Source organism: Prionailurus bengalensis, chromosome C2 (assembly GCF_016509475.1).
Source record: "Prionailurus bengalensis isolate Pbe53 chromosome C2, Fcat_Pben_1.1_paternal_pri, whole genome shotgun sequence".
Classification (NCBI taxonomy): Eukaryota; Metazoa; Chordata; class Mammalia; order Carnivora; family Felidae; genus Prionailurus; species Prionailurus bengalensis.
In genome coordinates, this window is record NC_057350.1 from 88,098,634 (window position 1) to 88,122,121 (window position 23,488).

The 23,488-nt window shown below is 37.4% G+C and overlaps 1 protein-coding gene across 2 annotated transcripts in view; it reads left to right on the top strand.

Moving 5' to 3' along the window:
- GNB4 (G protein subunit beta 4) overlaps positions 1–23,488 on the top strand; it is a 58,183-nt gene that overhangs the window by 31,214 nt on the left and 3,481 nt on the right. For both annotated transcript variants that reach the window (XM_043594862.1, XM_043594860.1), the window contains 7 exons: positions 6,474–6,512; positions 7,210–7,316; positions 10,274–10,337; positions 12,598–12,760; positions 13,719–13,785; positions 13,893–14,094; positions 22,985–23,201. In XM_043594862.1, coding sequence (XP_043450797.1) covers positions 6,474–6,512; positions 7,210–7,316; positions 10,274–10,337; positions 12,598–12,760; positions 13,719–13,785; positions 13,893–14,094; positions 22,985–23,201 — 859 coding nt within the window. The remainder of the gene's footprint in view (positions 1–6,473; positions 6,513–7,209; positions 7,317–10,273; positions 10,338–12,597; positions 12,761–13,718; positions 13,786–13,892; positions 14,095–22,984; positions 23,202–23,488) is intronic.

Here is a 23,488-nt window from a genome sequence, read left to right on the forward strand (position 1 = left end):
GGTCTTTACTCCATTTTGAGTTTATTTTTGTTTGTGGTGTAAAGTGGTCCAGTTTCATTCTTTTGCATGTAAATGTCCAGTTTTCCTAACTCCATTTATTTAAGGACTGTCACCACCCCCCCCCCCCCCCATTGCATCCTTTGTCATAGACTAATTGGCCATATAAACATACATATATTTCAGGGCTCTGTCCTGTTCTGTTGATCTGTGTGTCTATTGTTGTGTCAGTACCATACTGTTTTGATTACTGTGACTTAGTAGTATGGTTTGAAATCTGGAATTGTGATACCTCCAGCTTTGTTCTTTCTCAGATTGGCTATTCAGCTTTGGCTATTCAGGGTCTTTTGTGGTTCCATACGGATTTTAGGATAATTTGTTCTGGTTCTGTGAAAAATGCTATTAGTGTTTGCCTGGGGATTGCATTGAATCTGTAGATCGCTTTGGGTAGTATGGGCATTTTAACAGTATTCTTTCAATCCATGGGCATGGTATATTTTTCCATTTTTTTAAATTGGATTGTTTTGCTTTTGAGTTGTCCAAGTTCTTTGTTTTGGATCTTAACCCCCTATCAGATACAGGATTTACAAATATTCTCTCCCTTCCAGTAGGTTGCTTTTTCATTTTATTGATGGTTTCCTTTGCTGTGCAGAAGCTTTTTGGTTTGATATAGACCCACTTGTTTATTTTTGCTTTTGTTGTCATTGCTTTGGGTGTCCAATCCAAAAAATCATCACCAAGACAGATGTCAAGGAGCTTACCACCTATGTTTTCTTCTAGGGATTTTATGGTTTCAGGTATTCAAGTGTTTAACCCGTCTTGGATTTATTTTTGTGTATGGTGTAAGTGGTACAGTTTCATTCTTCTGCTTGTGGCTCTCCAGTTTTTCCAACACTATTGAAGAGACCATCTTTCCCCTGTTGTCATAAATTGACCACATATGCATGGGTATATTCCTGGTTTCTCTGTTCTTTTGATTCATATGTTCATTTTTATGCCAATACCATACTGTTTGGTTACTGTGGCTTTGTAACGTAATTTGAAATCAGAGAGCATGATGCCTCCAGTTTTGTTCTTTTGTCTCAAATTTTCTTTGAAACCACAAAAGACCCTAAATAGCCATACAGATTTTAGGATTATTTGTATTTTTGTGGAAAATGTATTTTGTGGAATTTTGATAGGGATTACATTGCATCTATAGCTTGTTTTGAGTAGTATGGACATTTTAACAATATTCCTTCAATCCACTAGAATAGAATGGCTTTCCATTGATTTGTGTCTTTAGTTTATTTCATTTTTTCTATTTTCAATACACAGGTCTTTCACCTCCTTGGTTAAATTTATCCCTAGGTATTTTATTCCTTTTGATGCAGTTGTAAGTGGGATTGTTCCCTTGATATCTTTCTGACAGTTAATTATATGTGTATAGGAACACAATAGATTCTTGTATGTTTTGTATGTCTTGCAGCTTTACTGAATTTATTTCTAATGGTTTATTAGTAAAGTCTTTAGGGTTTCCTATATATAATATCATATCATCTGCAGATAGTGACAGCTTTATTTCTTCCTTTCCAATTTGGATGCTTTTATTTCCTTTTTCTTGCCTAATTGCTCCGGCAAGGACTTCCAGTAACATTAAAGTGGGAAGTGTGGGCATCCTTGTCTTGTTCCTGATGTTAGAGGAAAAGCTTTCAGCTTTTCATTGTTGAGTATGATGTTATCAGCTTGTCCTTTATGACCTTTATTATGTTGAGGTACATTTCCTTTATACCCACCTTTGTTGAGGGTTTTTATCATAAATGGATGCTGCATTTTGTCAAATGCCTTTTCTTCATCTACTGAGATGATCATACAGTTTTTATCTTTCATTTTGTTAATGTACTATGTCACATTGATTTGTGGATGTTGAGCCATCCTTGCATCCCTGATATAAGTCCGACTTGATTATGGTGTGTGATTGCTTTAATGTATTGTTGAATTTGGTTTGCTAATATTTTATTGAGGTTTTACATCTGTGTTCATCAGAGGTAGTGACCTGTAATTTTCTTGTGGTGTCCTCGTCTGGAATGATTGGCCAGGCACACGGTCACATGTTGATCTCACTTAATCCTCATAGCAACCCTGTGAGGTAGATGGTGTTGCTTTGTTTTACAGCTGAGGAAACTGATCCTTTCTGGAAATTTGCCAAGGTAACATAACTGCTCGTCCAGATTTTTTGAAGTCCAGATTCAGGATTCAGTTCAGGTATATTTTGGTGCCAGAGCCTGTGCCCCAACACCACTGCTGCACTGCCTCCCAGCTCTGCAGTCTGTACCAACATCCTGCTCTACATCCTGTGTCGTAGCCATATATTTCTGGTGGCCAGTTTCTGAACGTGCATTGCTCTTTCCCAGTTTATCGCTCTTTTACAAGTTGTTTCCTTTGCCTAGAATTATGCTATCTTTGCTCCAGTTTTGCTCCTATGGCTCCAGTTCATTGAGTCCCCATCATCTGAAAAGACTCACCAGAGTCCTCCAGTTGGATTTATTCTCCCATTTATTGGAAGGCCTCATGGTGTGGTAGAAAGTGCGTGGGTTCACATTTTAATTATTCTGTGGCCTTGAGCAAGTTTAACTTCTTTGATGCTTGGTAGCTTTGCTGTAAAGCAAAGGTTGGTGGAGACGATTAAATGGAATGACCTGGAAAGAACTTACTAATAAATGGGAAGGCCTTACTCCTGTAGCACTTTGGACTTGTGTTATAGGGCTGATCACAGCTGGCCTTGTTTTATATAGCTCCTTGTGCACATTTGCCTCTGCTACTTGTACTTGGTTGGAGAATTCTGTGCCTTAATCCCCTTTATATCTCACCAGCCTCCCAAACACAATTGCATGGGTGCAGGTGCACACTGAATCATCTCCTGTGATTTCAAGTAACCACATGTATGTAAAGTGACAAAATCATGACATGTTATATTTAAAGACCTTCCCTCTTGCTTTCCCCCTCACTTCTAGAAATATTAGCTAACAGTATATTTAAGTATGGTATAAACACATGACACAATAGAAATGTATGCAATTTTATGCAATATGATTTATTTTAAATTAAAAAACAATTAAAAAACAGAAAAACAGATTTTTCCTTTGTTACTTGGAGTGGGAAATATATCGCTTTTCTCTTGTACAAAGATGTCTTGTATTATGGTAGACAATATGAATTTCAGCCTTTATTTGGAATAATTTTATATTCAGTTTTATAATGGATAAGTGTTCATAAGAGTAAGTTCTCTGAATGTGAATAGAGTCTTTGCGTGATTGGCAAGTAACTGTTATTTGTAGTATGCTTATATTCCAACATTTTGATTTCTACTGATTTGCACTATTTAGTAATTTTAATGTGCAGTTTAATTGTGCTGTTAATATTACAAGCCCTGTAGGAGGGCCAGGATTTTTGTATTGTCTGCTGCTGTAACTGTGGTGCCCAGAATAGTACCTGACACAATGTTCAATGGATTTTTTTTTTTTTACTGAATGACTGAATTAAGAAAGACAACCTAAGCAAGGATTTTCATAAAGCTTAAAATCAGAGAACCCTGTTTTTAGAATATAGTCTTGGACTCTACCATTTTTGGAACATGGCTCAGGCCATCACTATCCTTTCTGGAAATTCTTTTCATTGTCGGAAAATGGACTAAATTATTCCTTGCCAAATGAAGTTTCTCAGCCCACAATTTGACTACGAATGAGAGAATCAAATCGTGTTTGTGTAACTGCTTAAGAACATCCTTACATAGAGATATTCTAAGTATTATAAATAAGTTGAAAGGGCAACTAAAAGGATCCTGTGTTCCATCTGGTCTTTGCTGCAAGCAGAGGCAGGCATTTTCCCCTTGGCTGACTAGAACAAGTTGTCCATTTGGGGCATTTATTCAGCAAGTACCATGTGCTGCCTCTTTGCACAGGAGTCGACTAAGCTCAGTAGGGAAAAGCAGTTGAAAGAGGATACTACCCTAATTTTTGAGAGGAAAAAGCAGTTTCAAGTCTAGTAGGAAGAATTGTGCTTCTTATTTTCCCATGTATATGAATCCTCTAAATTTGTTGGGAAACTCCTTTGAAAACATTTTGTTGCTTAGTAAATGTTATTTTGTCATATTGATTCCTGTTTCACCATCTTCTTTTTGATAATTTCCTTCAGATTTAAGGTCATTTTGAAATGCTATCATATAATGCTTAAGCATAAACATCTGCTTACATAGAAGGGCCTTGCTATTAATATAAAAATATAGATGTGACTCAGTATCAGCTGTTCCTTATTAACATAAATTATTTTCTTGATGTATCCTATCTTCATATTGGAGCTAAAATATTTTATTCCTAATTACAAGTATGCTGTATATAGATACTAAGCATTTTAAAGATGTGTTGTAGACATTAAAAAATACTTCTGAAATGACCTGGGTTATGCTATAAATATCCTTCCCATCACCTCAACTTCTAAATGCCAGAACAAACCAAAAGGGAACCCTGAACCTTTTTGCTGAAGCTTAGTAATAAATATAACTCAGGATACTATGGGCTTATTAAACCAACCTAGTTCATTTTTACTCATGGGGATACAATTTAAAATCTTTTAATCATAAACCAAAAGTATATTTGCGCAATGGAATAGAATTGAGAGTCCTTAAATGAACCCATTTATCTAGGGCCGATTGATTTTCAACGAGGATAACAAGGCCATTTGAGAGAAAGAATAGTCTTTCCAACAGATGGTGCTGGAACAACTGGGTATCCACATGCAGTAGAATGAATTTGGACTCCTACCTCAAACCATTTACAAAAATTAACTGAAAATGGTACCTAAATATAAACGCTAAAAGTATAAAATTCTTAGAACTAAGTATAGCTGTTAATCTTTGTGACCTTGGATTAGGCAATAGTTTAAATTTTAATGTTTTTGTTATTTATTTTGAGACAGCGAGCGTGCATGAGTGGAGGAGGGGCAGAGAGGGAGACACAGAATCTGAAGCAGGCTCCAGGCTTTGAGCTGTCAGCACAGAGCCTGATGCAGGGCTTGAACTCACAAACCGTGAGGTCATGACCTGAGCCAAAGTCAGACGTTTAACCAACTGAGCCACCCAGGTGCCCCTGGCAGCAGTTGAATATGACACTGAAAGCCTAAGCAACGGAAGAAGTCGATAAATCAGACTTGATCAAAATGAAAAACTTGTATGTAAGGACAGTAATGAAGAAAATGAAAAGACAGTCTACAGAATGTGAGAATAATTTATAGTATAGAATACTATATTCTGTAGAATAGTTGCAAATCCTATATCTGATAAAGGTCTAGTACCCAGAATGTATATAAAGAACTCCTACAACTCAACAATAACATAATTGAAAAATGGGCAAAGGGGGGACGCCTGGGTGGCTCAGTCAGTTAAATGTCTGACTTCAGCTCAGGTCATGATCTCGCGGTTTGTGAGATCTCGCGGTTTGAGCCCCGTGTTGGGCTCTGTGCTGACAGCTCGGAGCCTAGAGCCTGCTTCATATTCTGTGTCTCCCTCTCTCTCTGCCCCTCCCCTGCTCACGCTCTGACTCTGTCTTTCAATAATAAATAAACATTAAAAAAATTAAAAAAAAATGGGCAAAGGATTTGAATAGACATTTCTCCAAAGATCTACAAATGGCCAATGAGCATATGTGCAGATGCTCACCATTACTAATCATTAGGGAAATGCAAATAAAAACTATAGTAAGATACTACTACTTCACAACCATGAAAATGTCTATAATAATAAAGAGAACAGTATTGGTGAGGATGTGAAGAAATTGGAAAGCTCCTAATACATTCCTGGTTGGAATGTAAAATGGTACAGCTGCTGTGATAAAAACAATTTGACATTTGATTAAAAAATTAGAGTTAGCATATCACCTGCCATTCCTAGGTATATACCCAGAAGAATTGAAAACGTGTACACACAACTTGTATGTGAATGTCCACAGTATCGTTATTCATTAAAAACCAAAAAATGGAAACGTAAATGTCCATCAGTTAATGGATAAACAGTGGGATAAATCCATACAGTGGAATATTACTCAGCCATAAAAAGAAATGAAGTACTGATGCACCACAATATGGAGGTACTCTGAAAACCTACATTAAGTGAAAGAAGCCAGACAAAAGGTCATATTCTAGGATTCCATTTATATGAAATGTCCAGAATAGGCAGTCCATAGAGATAGAAAGTAAACTAGTGATTATCAAGGGATGAGGGAATTGGGAAGCACAGGGTTTTTTTGTTTGTTTTAATGATAAATGTTCTGGAATTGATGGTGGCAGTTGCACAACATTGTGAATGTACTGACCACTGAATTTTAAGTGAAGATTATGTGGTACAGTAAAAGGTATATTTGTAAGTCTACATTTTCAATGAAAAATAGCATTTTAAATCCTATTCAGAGATTTCTATGTTTAAATGTATTATAATCATCTTTCAGGATGCCAGGAAAGCATGTAATGATGCAACACTTATTCAGGTAAAGTTATTTTTTTTCTTCGTTTTAGTAATTCACATGAAATAGCTTAACACTGATACAAATGACATGTAGATGGTATTTATGAGTATTTAATTGAAAAAAATGAGATCTCTATTTAAAAACACTTTGTAATTTGTCAGATGCTGTATATATGCTATTTAAAGCTTACTTGTTAAAATAGAAGACTGGAAAAATAAATAGTATAAAAACATGTAGATTCATATGTATTTTTTAGGTTAGCTTCTGACTCGTTTTGATATGCCCTGATTAACTTTTTTTTTTTTTTTACATAAACTCTTAGGAAGGTTTCATTAGCTTAACTAATACTGATAATTTTTATTAAGGAAATGTATGCTAAAGCTTGCTTTCCTATAGACCGTTAAAATTATACATGTTTCATTTGATCATTTGATTTTTACTTGTTGCTTTTTTTTTTTACTAAAGTTGGGAGGTATGTCTATTCTTTTTAAAAGTTGATAGTCTGTAGTAGATATTCTCACTGGAAGGTGTGCCAATAGGATAACTTCAAATCATACTTTTTCTTCAATTTACTGATCCTATATCTATAATGACTCTGGAATTATTTAAACTACCTTCAGTTGCTATCAGTTTGTTTTATGTCTTATGCCTATTGTTTCTACCTTATTTTCTGAGCTACATCTAAGGTAGAGAATAACATTCTTGGTGCTTTCTAAAGATCACATCAAATATGGATTCCGTGGGTCGAATACAGATGCGAACGAGACGTACGCTGAGGGGTCACCTAGCTAAAATCTATGCGATGCATTGGGGATACGATTCAAGGTTTGTACCTGGCATCATCCAACTATTGGAATTATTTTCATTAAGATTCCTCATTTGCATTTTCTTTGTTTTAAAACAAGTAATGTTATGAGGTGTTTATAGAAAATGCTTCAAATATGAACATTTGGCTTTTACTAAAAATCATTCATTGCCACTTTAAATGTTTTGAAGCCTTTAATAGGGAAAATAAGTTTCCCTCTGAAAAATCTCCTTTATCAGATGATCCATGTAAAATGGTTAGGATTTCTTTTCTTTGCAGTGTATTATTATTACTGTTTTTCTTAATGTGCTAAAGGCAGCTTCATTGTATATTGATCTTAATTTCAGTTAATAGGCAATATTTGAATATTATTGCTATGTACAAGTTACTGTATATTGCTATAATTACTACCTAAAAATCACAAAAGATGGAATTACATAATATAAGTACACTCATACATCTTCTGTTTCCCTACCCCAGTATGCAAGTGCATGTGTATGTGTGCACACATACATGGCTGCTGTCTGGTTTGCATTGGATGGTTGGTCATAGGCTTACAGAGTAACTACAATTGCAGATCGGCCTGCTGCCATAGTGGTTGACTTGTTTCTTTGATTAATCTCATTGGGAAAATCCCAACTAAAAAATTATTTCCTTAAGTTTACTTATTTTGAGAGCGCGTGCGTGAGCAGAGGAGGGGCAGAGGGAGAGGGAGAGAGTGAATCCCAAGCAGGCTCCATGCTGTTAGTGTGAGCCTGATGCAGGGCTGGATCTCACAAACCATGGGATCATGACCTGAGCTGAAATCAAGAGTTAGGCGCTTAGCTAACTGAGCCACCCAGGTGCCCCAAGAAATTATTTTTTAATAGAAGCTGCACATTTATGCTTTCCCAGGAGAAACTAAAAAGGTTGTGCCTACTTCAGGTGTCTTCCTGTTTCTTGGCATATCTCAGTGTAAATGGGATACTTGGGTACAGTATTATATTTATTATTATTTTTTTAATGTTTTTATTTTTGAGACAGAGACAGAACATGAGCAGGGGAGGGGCAGAGAGAGAGGGAGACACAGAATCCGAAGCAGGCTCCAGGATCTGAGCTGCCAGCACAGAGCCCGATGTGGGGCTCGAACCCACGGACTGTGAGATCATGACCCAAGCTGAAGTCAGACACCCAACTGACTGAGCCACCCAGGTGCCCCTGGGTACAGTATTATAGAAATGTGCCTCCTATGGGGTGACTGGATGACTCAGTTGGTTAAACAATCGCCTCTCAATTCCAGCCCAGGTCGTGATCTCAGAGTCGTGAGATCAAGCCGCACATCAGGCTCTGGGCTCTGTGCTGAGTGTGGAGCCTGCTTAAGATTCTCTGTGTTGTGTCTCTGTCACTCTGTCACTCTCTCTACAAAAAAAAAAAAAAAAAAAAAAAAAAAATGCCTCCTAGGAGGGGGAAAAATAAATAATGGACAGGTGGCATAAAGTTAGGCCGAATGTTTTACTGTTTTTCTTAAAGAAGTTTAAGATAAAAAAAAAAGTCTGCCCATTGCTGCAGCGAACTTTTCACTCAAAATATAATCACTTGAAATAATTACTTGAATAAATTACTTTCCTCAGAATTTCTCAAGACTATTACTCTTCATAGAAAAACATCAAGGAACCTGTCTTTATCAGTTCATCACTTAATAGTTCTTCTCACCACGATGCTGATGATGCCAATTGATTTTTTTTTTTTAAGTTTATTTAGAGAGAAAAATGAGAATGAATCCCAAGCAGGTTCCCTGCTGTCAGTGCAGAGCCTGATGCAGGGCTCAATGTCACAAACCATGAGATCATGACCAGAGCTGAAATCAAGAGTTGGACGCTTAACCTTCTGAGCCACCCAGGTGCTCCAGATGACAATTGATTTTTACAGAATCTATTTCTGGTTCTGTCTTGCGTCCTAAAGTTAGATCTTCCCTTTCATAAAGGATTTGCTGCAGTTGCTACATAAAATCCTGCTAATGTTATATACCTGTGGGGAAGGAGGGATCTGGGTGGGTTGGTGACAGGGATAGGAAGGTGACTTTTTGTCACTGGATTTTTTTTTTTTTTGTATCTTTTAAATTTTATACCATAGTGAAAAATTTCCAAAGGAAAACAAGAAGTTCAATAACTAATAGTTACTTAGAGTTCTTATTTAGCCAGCAAACAAAGCCTTCTGCAGTTGAAGCCCAGTCTGCTTTTCTCACCTGTTATACCCATTTCTCACACACTCTCTGCAACTGGAAAATTCACAGTTCTTGAAACACTGTATTTTTCTACCTTTTGTCATTGAACATAGCCTCCTCACAGAATATAGACTTTTCTCTGCCTTTAGCTCTCAGAATTCCATTTTTCATCGTGCATTTTTAGCAAGACTACTTGATTAACTCAACCAGCACTTATTTGGCCCTCTTCTGTTTTTCTGTGGCGTTGATTATATACCACCCCTCTGACAATTTGCACTTAATTTATTGTGAACATGTGTAAGTATCTTCTCTGCTAGATGCTAGAGACCTCAAGGGCGGGTGGCATATCCTGCACCACACCTGTAATTCTGCGTTGCATTCACAGGCTCTTAGTTGAGATTTTTATATGAAGTGAAATATGGTTGTTAGGCTTATATCTACTCTGTTGTCTTTAAAGTCTGTAAATAATCAGTAAGCTAATATCTTCAGAATCTTGAATAGGAACTAGAATGTTGCAATAAAAAAGTTGAATCATTAAAAAAAAAAAAGTTTAATCGTAACCAGAGACATTTTTAAAATGTTTAAATTTTACTCAATTGTATTTATTGAAAACTTTGGCATGCAGAATAAATTTGACATGATATTTTCTGGTATCAAGTTTTTAACTAGAAAAATTGTATTTTTCTTTTCTGAAGTGTTATACATTAATGCAGTGCATGACTAAACTATTTTTTTCTTCTAAGTGTCAAATTATTTTTGTGTTTGTTCCTATAGGTTACTCGTCAGTGCTTCTCAAGATGGAAAATTAATTATTTGGGATAGCTATACAACAAATAAGGTAGGATTTCTTAAGAGAGTGATTAAATAACCTTTTATTTGGCTTGGTGTCCAACAGTTTTTTCCTTTATTTGTTACTTCAGACTTTAATTTCCTTCAAAGATAAATTTATTTTCTCTGTTTTAATCTAGTTCCTCTCTTTGGGCTTAGTGTTTGTTTTTAATATTAAGCCCTTTCCCAAGGACAACCGCAGGAATATTGTTCAGTGTGTTTTACTTGAGTCTCATATTTTGTATTTGAATATTAGAAAAGAATGTGCATCAGTTTTAAATATGTGATTTTTAAATTTTATTTAAGTTTTATTTATTTCAGTAATTTCTACACCCAATGTGGGGCTCGAATTCATGACCTCGAGATCAAAAGTTGGATGCTCTTAAAAAATAAATAAGTAGGGCTCAGTCAGTTGGGCGTCCTACTTCTGCTCAGGTCACGATCTCGCGGTCCACGAGTTCGAGCCCCGCGTCGGGCTCTGGGCTGATGGCTCGGAGCCTGGAGCCTGCTTCCGATTCTGTGTCTCCCTCTCTCTCTGCCCCTCCCCCGTTCATGCTGTGTCTCTGTCTCAAAAATAAATAAATGTTAAAAAAAAAAATTAAAAAAAAAAAGTTAATAATAGTTATATGCTCTTCTGACTTAGCCAGACAGGTGCCCCTGTAAATGATTTTTTTTTTTTTTTTTTTTTAATTCCCATTTCCTAATGTGGCAATGACCCTGAGATTTTTGTTTCTAGTTGTGGGTGTGCCAGAATGCTACTGTGAACCCTTTCTTTGGTACTCTAGGCATTGATTTTCGTTTCTGGAGTGCTCAGAAGATGCAGTAGATTAGAGGTGGATTACATCTTCTAGATTACAACTTCTTCCCATCTTTTGGCAGACCCCAGGGGGTCTTGCTGTTTTGTCCATTGGAAGGAATCCTTGATGAAAAAGTGTGGAGTGGTAGGGGAAAAGCTTCAGGAAAATTTACATCAAATACCTGTTAGATTCTATATATACTTATATCACTATTTTTACTAAAGTTTTAAAAGTACAGTTTTGTGAAGCAAACAGCTTCAGTCTGGTTGAGATTTTAAAGCTAGCAAGACAGATTTCTAACAGTTTTTCTATATTAATCAGCCCATCCAGCATGTCTTTCAACTATATTTTCCTAGAACAAAAATAGAGTTTTAAAGATATTTTAGATTTAAATAAGAACATAATAGTAATAATACAATGTGTTGATTCTCTGGACTATTTAGCCTTGCTATTCCCATATACACTAAATTTTGCCACCTACTTGGAAATAATTGGTATTGGGTAACAAGGCACCAGAATGGTGTAGGCAGATCAGTGCAAACTATTACCATTTTTTGAATTTGAGCACAGAGTATATATCCTATTATTAGAAGGACATACTGCCATCTTTTCATGGAAGAGCCATTTTAATTGCTTCTGAGACTTGTGTCGTTCGGTGCTATAGTGGAGGAAATTCCTCTTTTGAGTGTTATTGCCAAAACAAAGAATTTTATTCTTTAACATTTTGCATTTAAAGTTTTGAATGGGTAGATTGATATTGAAACATCCTGTGTCCTTGCTTCTTTTAAAATAATATTTTTTAATGTTTATTTGTTAATTAATTTATTGAGAGAGAGACAGAGACAGAGAGAGAGAGAGAGAGTGTGTGTGTGTGCATGCGATTAGGGGAGGGTCAGAGAGAGAGAGAATCCCAAGCAGGCTCCGTGCTGTCAGTGCAGACCCCACCACAGGGCTCTAGCTCCTGAACCGTGAGATCATGACCTGAGCCGAAATCAAGAGTTGGACCCTTACTGACTGAGCCACCCAGGTACCCCAAGAGAATTTCTGATGAGAACACTTAAATCTGAATGAATTGAGGTTAATACGGAAAAAAATAGGTATTTTAGTATGTATTAGTATTTTTCATTGTTCACGTAAACCATTGCATTTTTAATTCAGTTTATTTTTATTTATTTATTTATTTTAGAGCAGGCGTTGAGTGGGGGAGGTACAAAGGGAGAGTGAGAGAGAATCTCAGGCTCCATGCTCAGCATGGAACCAGATGGAGGGCTTGATTCCATGATGTTGAGGTCATGGCCTGAGCCGAAATCAAGAGCCAGATGCTTAACCATGCTAAGCCACCCAGGTGCCCCTCAGCTTATTTTTAGATGCATTTAATTTTTAGTAATATTTGCTTCATTGTAAATAGGTTTGAAAAGTGGACTGTTTTTGTAATCTTGGTAACAGTTTTTGTGTGTTATATTTGTTGTACAGATGCATGCTATTCCTCTGAGGTCCTCCTGGGTGATGACCTGTGCCTATGCCCCCTCTGGTAATTATGTTGCATGTGGAGGACTGGACAACATCTGCTCTATATATAACTTAAAAACCAGAGAGGGAAACGTGAGAGTGAGCCGAGAGTTACCAGGTCATACAGGTGAGCTTCACTAAGTAGTGTCCTTTCCTTCCAAGTAGGAGGACTCCTAAAGAATGAACCAAACCGATCAAGGGGAATGAGTGACAGATTGTGCCTGGCTGCTGAAGGTTGAGTGTCAATCAAGTGAGAGTAGAAATTACTATGAATCAGGAACACACATACTTTATACTTATACAAATGATGACCATAACTTTAATAAAAACATAAAAAGAAAGCAAAATAACTTTCTGTTTTCTCTACAACCATCTAACAATGATGGGATTTTGGCATCTGTACTTAGTTATGTAACTGGAAGTATGTATTAGATACACAGTGTAAAACACTTAAAAATGTGATAATGCATTGCTTTATTTGCCAATATGTACACCCGAGTGTGTATACAGTAGTGTATAGCATTTGCTTAGTGGTGTTAATAAGGAATTTATTTCCACGCACCAGGTTTCTGCCTCTCTGAATCCTTGACCGTGTTTTTTTACAAAAATCTCTAATGTCATTTTTTTGCCTTTTCCATATTTGAAATACTGGTGAATTCTGAGCATTCACATGACCCACTCTTCCCCCCCCCCCCCCCCCATGAAGCCTTCCCTGAGGTGGGTCTAATTTCTCACAGTATTGTTGAAGGATTTCCCTATGTACTCAGCCCAGTCTGTCATAGATGATAGATATTTGTGTAAAGGAATCTCTCAGGTAATTCTAGTAGACAGAAGGGACTCTTGCCTTAATTATAATTCTCAGAGCATCCAATAAGATGCCATTGACATAGTAAATATCAGAGCTTTTGATACAATTTAGTTGCAGACAGTATAGAACTTGAAGTAACTAAAAGTAGAACTACAGATTATACTAACACTTGTTGCCCGTGTATTGATTTAAAAAAATCTATAGTATTACTATTTCACATGGTAATTGAGTTCATGAACCACAGCCAACCTAAAACGTGTTGCTTTCATGCTTGTAGGCTACTTGTCCTGCTGTCGATTTTTAGATGACAGCCAAATTGTCACAAGTTCAGGAGATACAACTTGGTAAGTGTGGCCCACAAGAATACTGATTTGGGGGTTGAGGGTGGTAGTAGGAACTAACATAAGAACAAGATATAATTGTCATTATTATAATTTATTTTTTATTATAGTGCTTTGTGGGATATTGAAACTGCCCAGCAGACCACCACATTCACTGGGCATTCTGGAGATGTGATGAGTCTTTCTCTGAGTCCTGACATGAGGACTTTTGTTTCTGGTGCTTGTGATGCCTCTTCAAAATTATGGGATATTCGAGATGGAATGTGTAGACAGTCTTTCACTGGACATGTGTCAGATATTAATGCTGTCAGTGTAAGTAAATAGAATTTCTAAGGAAAATTTATTGTGCATTTAAACTGTTGAAGTCTACAACATGATTTTAACAACAAAAACTCCAAATGGGTAACCACAAGTAGTTTAAGCTCAAATAAGTACCCAGTGCCTATGAGAATGAACTAGTCATATGTAGTTACAATTACTCTATGTATGTCAGATGCCAAACTGTATAGATGTGACTAGGATTTCCAAAAGTACTATGATTGCAATTTTTAAAAATTTTTTCTTTTTTAAGAGCGAGAGAGCAAGCCAGGGAGGGGCAGAGAGGGAAACAGAATCTGAAGCAGGTTCTGCACTAACAGCGCAAAACCTGACGTGGGGCTGGAACTCACAAACCGTTGAGATCGTGACCTGAGCTGAAGTTGGATGTTTAAGTGACTGAGCCAAGCAGGTGCCCCTCAGGAGTAGAATTTAGTGATTCATTAGTTACATACAATACCCAGTGTGCATCATAACAAGCACCCTCCTTAATTCCCATCACCCATTTAGCTCATCCCCCAACCCACCTACCTTCCAGCTACCTCAGTTTGTTCTCTATAGTTAAGAGTCTCTTATGGTTTGCTTCCCTCTGTTTTTTTTTTTTTTTTATTTCATTTTTCCTTTTCTTCCCCTCTGTTCATCTATTTTGTCTGTTTTTTAAATGTTTATTTATTTTTGAGAGAGACAGAGTGTGAGCAGGGGAAGGGCAGAAAGAAAGGGAGACACAATCTGAAGCAGGCTCCAGGCTCTGAGCTGTCAGCACAGAGCCCAATGCAGGGCTTGAACTCGTGAACCACAGGATCATGACCTGAGCTGAAGTCAGATGCTTAACTGACTGAGCCACCCAGGTGCCTCCATCTATTTTGTTTCTTAAATTTGACATATGAGTGAAATCATCTGGTATTTGTCTTTCTCTGACTTATTTTGCTTAGCATAATACACTCTAGTTCCACTACGTCATTGCAAATGGTAAGATTTCATTATTTATTTATTTTTTAATGTTTATATATTTATTTAGAGCACATGTGCACAACTGGGGAAGGGGCAGAGAGAAAGAGGGAGGGAGGGAAGGAGAAAGAGCAAGAGCACAAACTGGGGCTGTATTTCCATGAACCATGAGATCATGACCTGAGCTGCAATAAAGAAATCGAGGGTCGGACACTTAACTGACCCAGCTACCCTGGCATCCCAAGATTTCATTCTTTTTGATGGTTGAGTAATAACAACACTCCCATTTCCCCCCGCAGCCTTTGTGCAGTTGTTGTAATTTTACTTTTATATATTTTAAACTCCACAGTACATTGATAACTGCTTTTGCTTTGAGGAGCTGATACTCTTTAAGGGACATTTAAAAATAAAGTCTTTGTTTACTTACATAGCTACCATTTTCTGTTTTCAGTCTTGTTTATAGATTCAGATTTTCATCTATTTTCCTTCTTCTTGAAGGGCTTCCTTTAACATTTCTTATAGTGTAAATCTGCTAAAGTCCTTTGGCTTCTGTATGTCTAAAATATTTTTGGGGTGCCTGGCTGGCTCAGTCAGAAGAGCGTGTGACCTGTGAACCCAGGGTTGTGAGTTCGAGTCCCGTGTTGGGTGTGCAGATTAACTTAAAATCGTTAAAACAGTTTTTTTTTTTTTATTTTGCCATTATTTTTTAAAGGTATTTTCACTTTTTTTTTTCTTTTGATACCGTAAAGATGTTATTCCATTGTTTTCCATGTTGGTACTGATATGAAATGTGCTTTCATGCTTATATTTGGTCTCTACACAGTGTGTCCTTTGTTTTTCTCTGGCTGCTTTTAATATTTTCTCTTTTGGTTAAGCAACTTTATTATGATGTATCTTGTGTAATGTTCTTCACATTTCTTGTGTCTGGATCTGTGGGTTACAATTTTCGTCAAAATCGGAAAATTTTCAGCCATTATCATTCAAATATATTTTTCGTCTCCTCTCCCTTGGGGGCTCCAAATACATATATATTAAGACAGTTGAAGTGTTCCTACAGTTCGCTTCTGCTGTGTTACTTTTATTTTTCAGCCTTCTTTTTCGCTGTTTTTCACTCTGGATAGTTTCTGTTGCTAGGTCTTCCAGGTCGCTACTCTTCTGCTGTGTCTAATCTGCCATTAAGCCCATATGGTGTACGTTTTAATCTCAGACATTGCTTGCATCCTTCTCTGTTAATCCATGACATTTTTGGGTTTGTGTCAGCTGAATGATTTTTCTAATTGTGGGTCATAGCTTCTTTTTTGTATGTCTGATTTTCTTTTTTAATTTTTTTTTTTAATGTTTACTTATTTTTGAGAGCGAGAGAGACAGAAAGTGAGGGGGGGGGGGCAGAGAGAGAGAAGGAGACATAGAATCTGAAGCAAGCTCCAGGCTCTGAGCTGTCGGCACAGAGCCCAATGTGGGGCTTGAACTTATGTGAGACCATGACTGATCTGAAGTTGGACACTTAACTGACTGAGTTACCCAGGCGCCCCTCCCCCCTTTTAAAATTTCTTTTTAGTGTTTATTTTTGAGAGAGACAGAGCATAAGTAGGGGAGGGCATGTCTGATTTTCATTAGATGCCAGCCAGACATTGTAAATTTTACCTTATTGGGTGCTGGATATTTTTTTATTTATATAAATATTGCTTTGTTTTAGGCTATAGTTACTTGGAAATAGTGTGATCCTTTCAGGCCTTACATTTCAGTTTTGTTAGGTGGGACCAGAGCAGCATTTTGTGTATGCTTAAGTTTGCCCCACCAGTGAGGGAAAACCTCCCTCTTCCCAGTGAATTATGAGGTTTTCCCTCTTGCTACAGTTGGACAAGCATCATTCCTGGCCCTGCATGGGCATCAGTTTCCTGTTATCTTTATGGGTGTCTCCCCTGCTTGAATAGTTTCCTCACACACCTGTGATCAGTTTTCAGCTGAGTACCTGAGAGGCCCCTCATCATCTCCTGACTTTTCTGTCTACCAAGCATTGTCCTCTCTGGTGCTCTGGCCTGTGAACTCTAGCTGCCTTGGACTCCCTGGATGCCTAGCTCCGTCTCCTCAACTCTGGGACATCAGCAGGCTTCATCTGGGTTCCCCTTCCTGGCACTATGACCTGTAAACTCTCCAGGCAGGAAGGGGGGGTCAGTTATGGAGTTTACCTCATTTGTGTCTTGTCTCTCAGGGACCACTCTTCTTTGTTGACTCATATCCAGTGTCTTTAGAACCATGTTTCATATATGTTGTCCATTTCAATTGCTTTTTTTCAGCATAGGGGTAAATGTGATCAGCATTACTCCATTTTGGCTGAAAGCAGAAGTATAGCCAAAAAATAATTTTTTAAGCATAAAGTGAGCTGAAGAAAGAAACCAATTTTGAGGGGCTTGCCAAGTACTTGAAAGTAATTTTAAAAGACCAACATAGAACCATCCTCTTGAATTTAAAATATCAAACCATAAGGACCAAAAAATCCTAGAAATATTCAAAATGAAAAAGTAGATTACCTAGATACCAAAAAAAAAAAAATCAGGCTAGCCTCACACTTTTCCCTAATAGACAGTGCCTAAAGGCTTCTGAACAATATCCACTGAGTGTTGAGGGAGAAATATTGTGAACCAAGAATTTTAAGTATCAGAGGTCATATTTAATGTAGGGAGAAAAATTCCAGTAAATATGACATAGGATACGAGATTAAGACCAAATATGAATAACTCAGGGCAATACATGTGTATGGTTGCCACTATTAAAAGATACAGAGTAAGTCATACTCTGTGTTTACAAGAGCTACATCTAAAACAAAATGGCCCAGGATGGCTAACAGTAAAAATGAAAAAGTGGGCACACCTTAAACTAAAAGAAATGTTAGTAATATTACTATATTTCTATTAAACAAAATAAAATTGAAACAAAAGTTAAAGGAGTTTTATGTTAATAAGAGATGGTCTGTAGGGAAGCCATAACACTGAAATGCCCGTAAAGCCAAAACCATTAGAAATGAAGGGAGAAATGAACCCAAAACACCATTGCGTAAGAGAGTTTTGTATACAACTTTGAGGTATTGATATCCTAGGTAGTCAAGAAAAAAACCCTAAGGATTAAATAATACAGTCTAATAATGTTGACTGAATACACTTACTTCACTCTGCACCATACGGATAACCATTCACATAGTAGGCCACAAAAGAAAGAATAAACCTGAGGTTGAATAGCTCAGGACTTCGGAAAAAGGAAAAAGAACAGTTCACACCAGGAGGGTGAGAGGAAGGAGCTGGTAAAGAGAAAAGCAGAAATACAGATTGAAGTGAGAGCCTTTACCTGAACCAACAGGCTCTCCATGATCTACCCTCTGCCCCTTACCTGCAGTCCATCCAGCCCTGGAGCAGCTGCACCTGTCACATCTGCAAAGTTCTGAAAGACATTCTTTCCCTTCAGTTTAGTGTAGACTTACTCTGTGGCAGAACCTCACTGGAAGGACAAAGAGCTATTTGTATGTAGTCTCTACTTACCCCACTTAGTCTGACCGTGTTGCTCACTCAATACACACCGTTGTGTTTATTTATTACAGTGCACTACTTCAGGACCCAGTGGAATTTTATACACAGCATATTACTTTTCTAAAATCTGGAAAACTGTCCCAAGGGGTTTATATCAGCCTGTTAGGTAGGGCTTGTGGGCCTATGATCACCAATTACCCATGCTGCCTACCTCTTCCTGCAATCTGCCCAGTCCTCCCTCTGCCTCAGTCACGCTGGCCTCCTTGCCCCCCCACCCCCACACATCCCCCATGGGGGCTGTCACCTTCTAGCTTCCCCCCTCCCTCAGTCTTCCCAGCAGAAGCCCATTGTTCACCTCCTACGGGGCAAGGGGAGGTGTATTTACTAAGTACTTCTCAGTAAAACCTTCCCTGGACACTCTAAGCTTTTGCCCATGCTCCCTTTCCCTTTTCCTGCTTTATTTTTTTTCTCCTTAGTACCTATCTAACATGCTTGTTTTTTTACTTTTTGTGTTTATAGTATGCTTCACAAGAATATAAGCTCCACGGAGACAGATTTTTGTCCGTTTTGTTGACTTCTGTATATCACCTGACTAGCACTCAGAACAGTAGGTGCTCAATGAATATTTGAATGAACATTTAGAAAATTTCAAAAATAGAAAACTATTAGAAAATTTTAAAATTCAATAATTTAAGACTTTGCTCCCTAAATCTCTAGTAAACTTAAGAGGAAAAGGATAAAAATTGCAGATATACAAAATGAAGATACTATAGTAAAGGTTATATTACTCACAGATAAAAGATTTTGTTTTATTTAAAAAAATTTTTAAAGACTTTGAAAATCTTAAAATATATACTGTATAACTTATGGTCATTCTAAATAGTTTTCCAAAAACTGTCTCAATAAGTAAAAACTTGCATAGCTTGATAATTTTCTTCAACAAAAAAATAGCTTTAAAAAAACTTACAGACCCATGTATGTTTTAGGCAAATAATTCATACTTCATTTGAAGGAACAGAAAATTTGAGCACTATTAAATCTGTTCCTAAACACAGAAAAAGGGTCAAAGTTTTCCAGTTTATTGTGTCAGACAAACTAGCATAACCCTTACACCAAAACACAAGACTGGGTACCCCTTAAAACTAGATAAAACCATCTTAGGAGAAATTATAGCAAATCAAATCCAAAAATGTGTCAAAGTAAGAAGAAAAATATTAAGTAAAAATTAGTTATATGAATGATTTAATGGGGCGCCTGAGTGGCTCAGTCGGTTAAGCGTCCGACTTCGACTTCGGCTCAGGTCCTGATCTCACAGTCCGTGAGTTCGAACCCTGTGTTGGGCTCTGTGCTGACCTCTCAGCATGGAGTCTGCTTCAGATTCTGTGTCTCCCTCTCTCTCTGCCCCTCCCCTCCCCTGCTCATGCTCTGTCTCTCTGTGTCTCATTATTTTTGAGACATTAAAAAATTTTTAAAAAAGAATGATTTATTATGGAAATTTTTGTTAATATATTTCCTAATATCAGTTTGTCAGTATTCTGGATACTGAAAGCTGGCTGATAAAAAGCAAACACCCATTATTTTTGTTTTTTTTTTTTTAAGTTTATTTATTTATTTATTTTGAAAGAGAAAGTGGGGGAGAGGCAGGCAGAGAGAGAGGGAGAGAGAGAATCCCAGGCAGGTCTGCACTGTTAGTGCAGAGCCCAGTCAGTGCAGGGCTTGATTTCAGGAACCTTGAGACCATGACCTGAGCCAAGGCCAAAGTCTGATGCTTAACCGACTGAGCCACCCAAGGTGCCGCCAAACACCCATTCTTAAAAAACAAAGAATTCAGTACTAGAAAGCTCTTCTCTGCCATTTAAAAACAACCCCCACCACAAAACCCACCTTAAATGAACTGCCAACATCACACACACTTTTGAGTGTATATTAAATCTGTCAGATGCATTTAAATCTATATATTTCCTGTCGTTCTAAAGGCTATCTTACCTAAGGGCTAATTTCCTGTAGCTCTGAGAGCAGTTAAAACTAGTTCATTGTATTGGTAGAGTGAGCATATATCATCCAAACTGGGAAATGTGAAATTTTCAGTGTGAAAAAGTGCAGTTATTAATTTTGCCAGGGAGAAGGGCATAAACAGAGACTATCCTGTGCAAAATGGGATGGCTGGTCATCCTGTCTCTTGAACATAGAATGTTGGCATGCTGTGGCCCCCAAACACGGAGCCAAAAGGGTCGTCTTGATTGGGTGTTCTCCACTAGGCGTCCTTTAGTGCAGGCCCTATAGCTTCGGTTTTGGTCTGTGGTAGAGAACAGGGTTGAATCCATACATGCTGATAAATGTATGCAAATGGCATTGCTGAACTTCCAGCAAAGGAACAACACAGAGGATCTTGCTAGCTGGTAGAATGGAAGGAAGTGGTCAAAACCATTAGCCTCTAGCAGTAAGGGTTTGGTGAAGTGTTTCACATTACTGTTAAAATACAAGTACTTGATTTCTGAGAACCTGTTAACCTGTTAGCACTCCCTTCCTCCACCATCATCTGGGAGTGTGAGGGTTTTTACATTCCATATTCATGGGGCACCTGACTGGCTCATTTGGAGCATGTGACACTTGATCTTGGGGTTGTGAGTTTGAGCCCCATGTTGGGTGTAGAAATTATGTAAAATCTTAAAAATAATAATAAGGGCCACCTGAGTGGCTCAGTCAGTTAAGCATCAGACTCTTGATTTCAGCTTAGATTGTGATCTCATGGTTTGTAAAATAGAGCCCTGTGTTGGGGTCCTCACTGACAGCAAAGAGCCTGCTTGTTCCTTCTCTCTCTCTGCCCCTCCACTGCTCGCTCACTCACTCAAAAATAAACATTTAAAAAGTAAATAAAATTCCCTATTACTGAATGAGAAGACTGCATATTGTAAACCAATCATTTATTCCTCAAACTAATTTTTAGGCTTAATACAAATTTCAGTTTAAACCCAAGTGGATTTTTTTTGAGATGAGTCAGAGGAATATGAAGAAAAGAAATTTGATCAAATATCTGTGAAATTCAGGCGGGGGGAGAGAAAAAAGGAGAAAATAAAATGATTTGAATCAGAGTAATATGAGTATTTTGCCATACCAGATAGAAAAATTTATTAAGTTATGATTAAAAAAAACCATGTGGTAGAAGTACAAGAAAGACAGAACTAATGTTTTTGTGTATATAAGAGTTTAGTGAATTAAAGGTGTAACAACAAAATCAGTAAAATTATTTAGTCAGTAGCTGGACAATTGCTTGACTTTTAAGAAAATTAAGTTAGATCCTTATACTGAATGCTGTATATCAAATTCCAGATGGATAAAAATTAAGATGTGAAAAATTATTTTTAAAAATTAGAAAATTGAATATCAGGTAATCCTGAGAAAGGACTTTATTCATAAAAATAATGGAAATCTCGAAAGATGAACTTGACTACATAAAAATGAATATTGCTAAAAAAACATTGCTTTATATTTAAAAAAAACTATAAACAAACTGTAAAATGTTTGCAAAAAACAAAATTTATATTCATCTAATTCCTTCAAGTACTAACGGCATAGTTAAAATAAGCAAAGATCATGAAAAGTCAGTTAATGAAAGTAATACAGATGACCAACAGGTATATGAAAAAAGCCTTTGTAAAAAACAAAACAAAACAAAAAAAACGTTGAGTAGTGCCGGTTTTGAGAAAAAGGGATTTACAAACTAATAATGCATAGCTTTCTAACTAGCTTAACTTTATGCCTAGCCTAGCTGGGATGATTTATGTTCTTTGCTCTAAAACGTTTCCTATTTATTTCTCCTAATGGGATTTTGGAATGTTGAAGAGTACACATACATAAATTCTACAAATAGTAATGTTCGATTTAAATCTTTTAATAAGCCATATGGAGGAGGAACAGAGCCAGCATTTACTGAATACTTGGTATGTGCTAAACCATGTACCTTGCATGTTAGTTCATTCAATCCTAACCAACACTCTGAAACTAAGGCCCAAAGTGTTTAAGAATTTTCAGGGCCCGGGGCGCCTGGGTGGCGCAGTCGGTTAAGCGTCCGACTTCAGCCAGGTCACGATCTCGCGGTCCGTGAGTTCGAGCCCCGCGTCGGGCTCTGGGCTGATGGCTCAGAGCCTGGAGCCTGTTTCCGATTCTGTGTCTCCCTCTCTCTCTGCCCCTCCCCCGTTCATGCTCTGTCTCTCGCTGTCCCAAAAATAAAAAATAAACGTTAAAAAAAAAAAAAAAATTAAAAAAAAAAAAGAATTTTCAGGGCCCAATAGCTTTTCACCTGGTCAGAAGCCAAGTTGGAATTCAAATCTAGGTCTGTTTTACCCAGAGTCTGTCATCCCACCATAGCACGTGGTTTTTGTGTACTTTTACAGAATAAATGTTCCTTTTCTTTCTAGTTTTTCCCAAATGGATATGCCTTTGCCACTGGCTCTGATGATGCCACTTGCCGGCTTTTTGACCTCCGTGCAGACCAAGAATTACTGCTGTATTCTCACGACAATATTATCTGTGGAATCACCTCTGTAGCTTTCTCAAAAAGTGGGCGCCTCCTGTTAGCTGGTTATGATGACTTCAATTGTAACGTGTGGGACACGCTAAAAGGAGATCGTGCAGGTTAGTAAAGAAGTCCACAGTAGGTTTTGATTTTGTTAGGAAATGAGGTTCCTATCAGTTGTCGAGGCCTGGACTCTCCTTAGAGCTGTGGGGAATGATGACCTGGCAGTTCTCATTCATGGTCCTTGTCCTGTGAGTGCGTTTCCAGCCCATAAACCATATTTATATTCCTGTTTTCTGAAGAGTAACATCTAGTTCTGTAGTAGCTTCTTGTTTGGTGAGTTTTGCTCTAAAGAGAAATAGTGAATATAATTCAGCGTGGTGTTTTCCAAATTACAGTTTCTTCT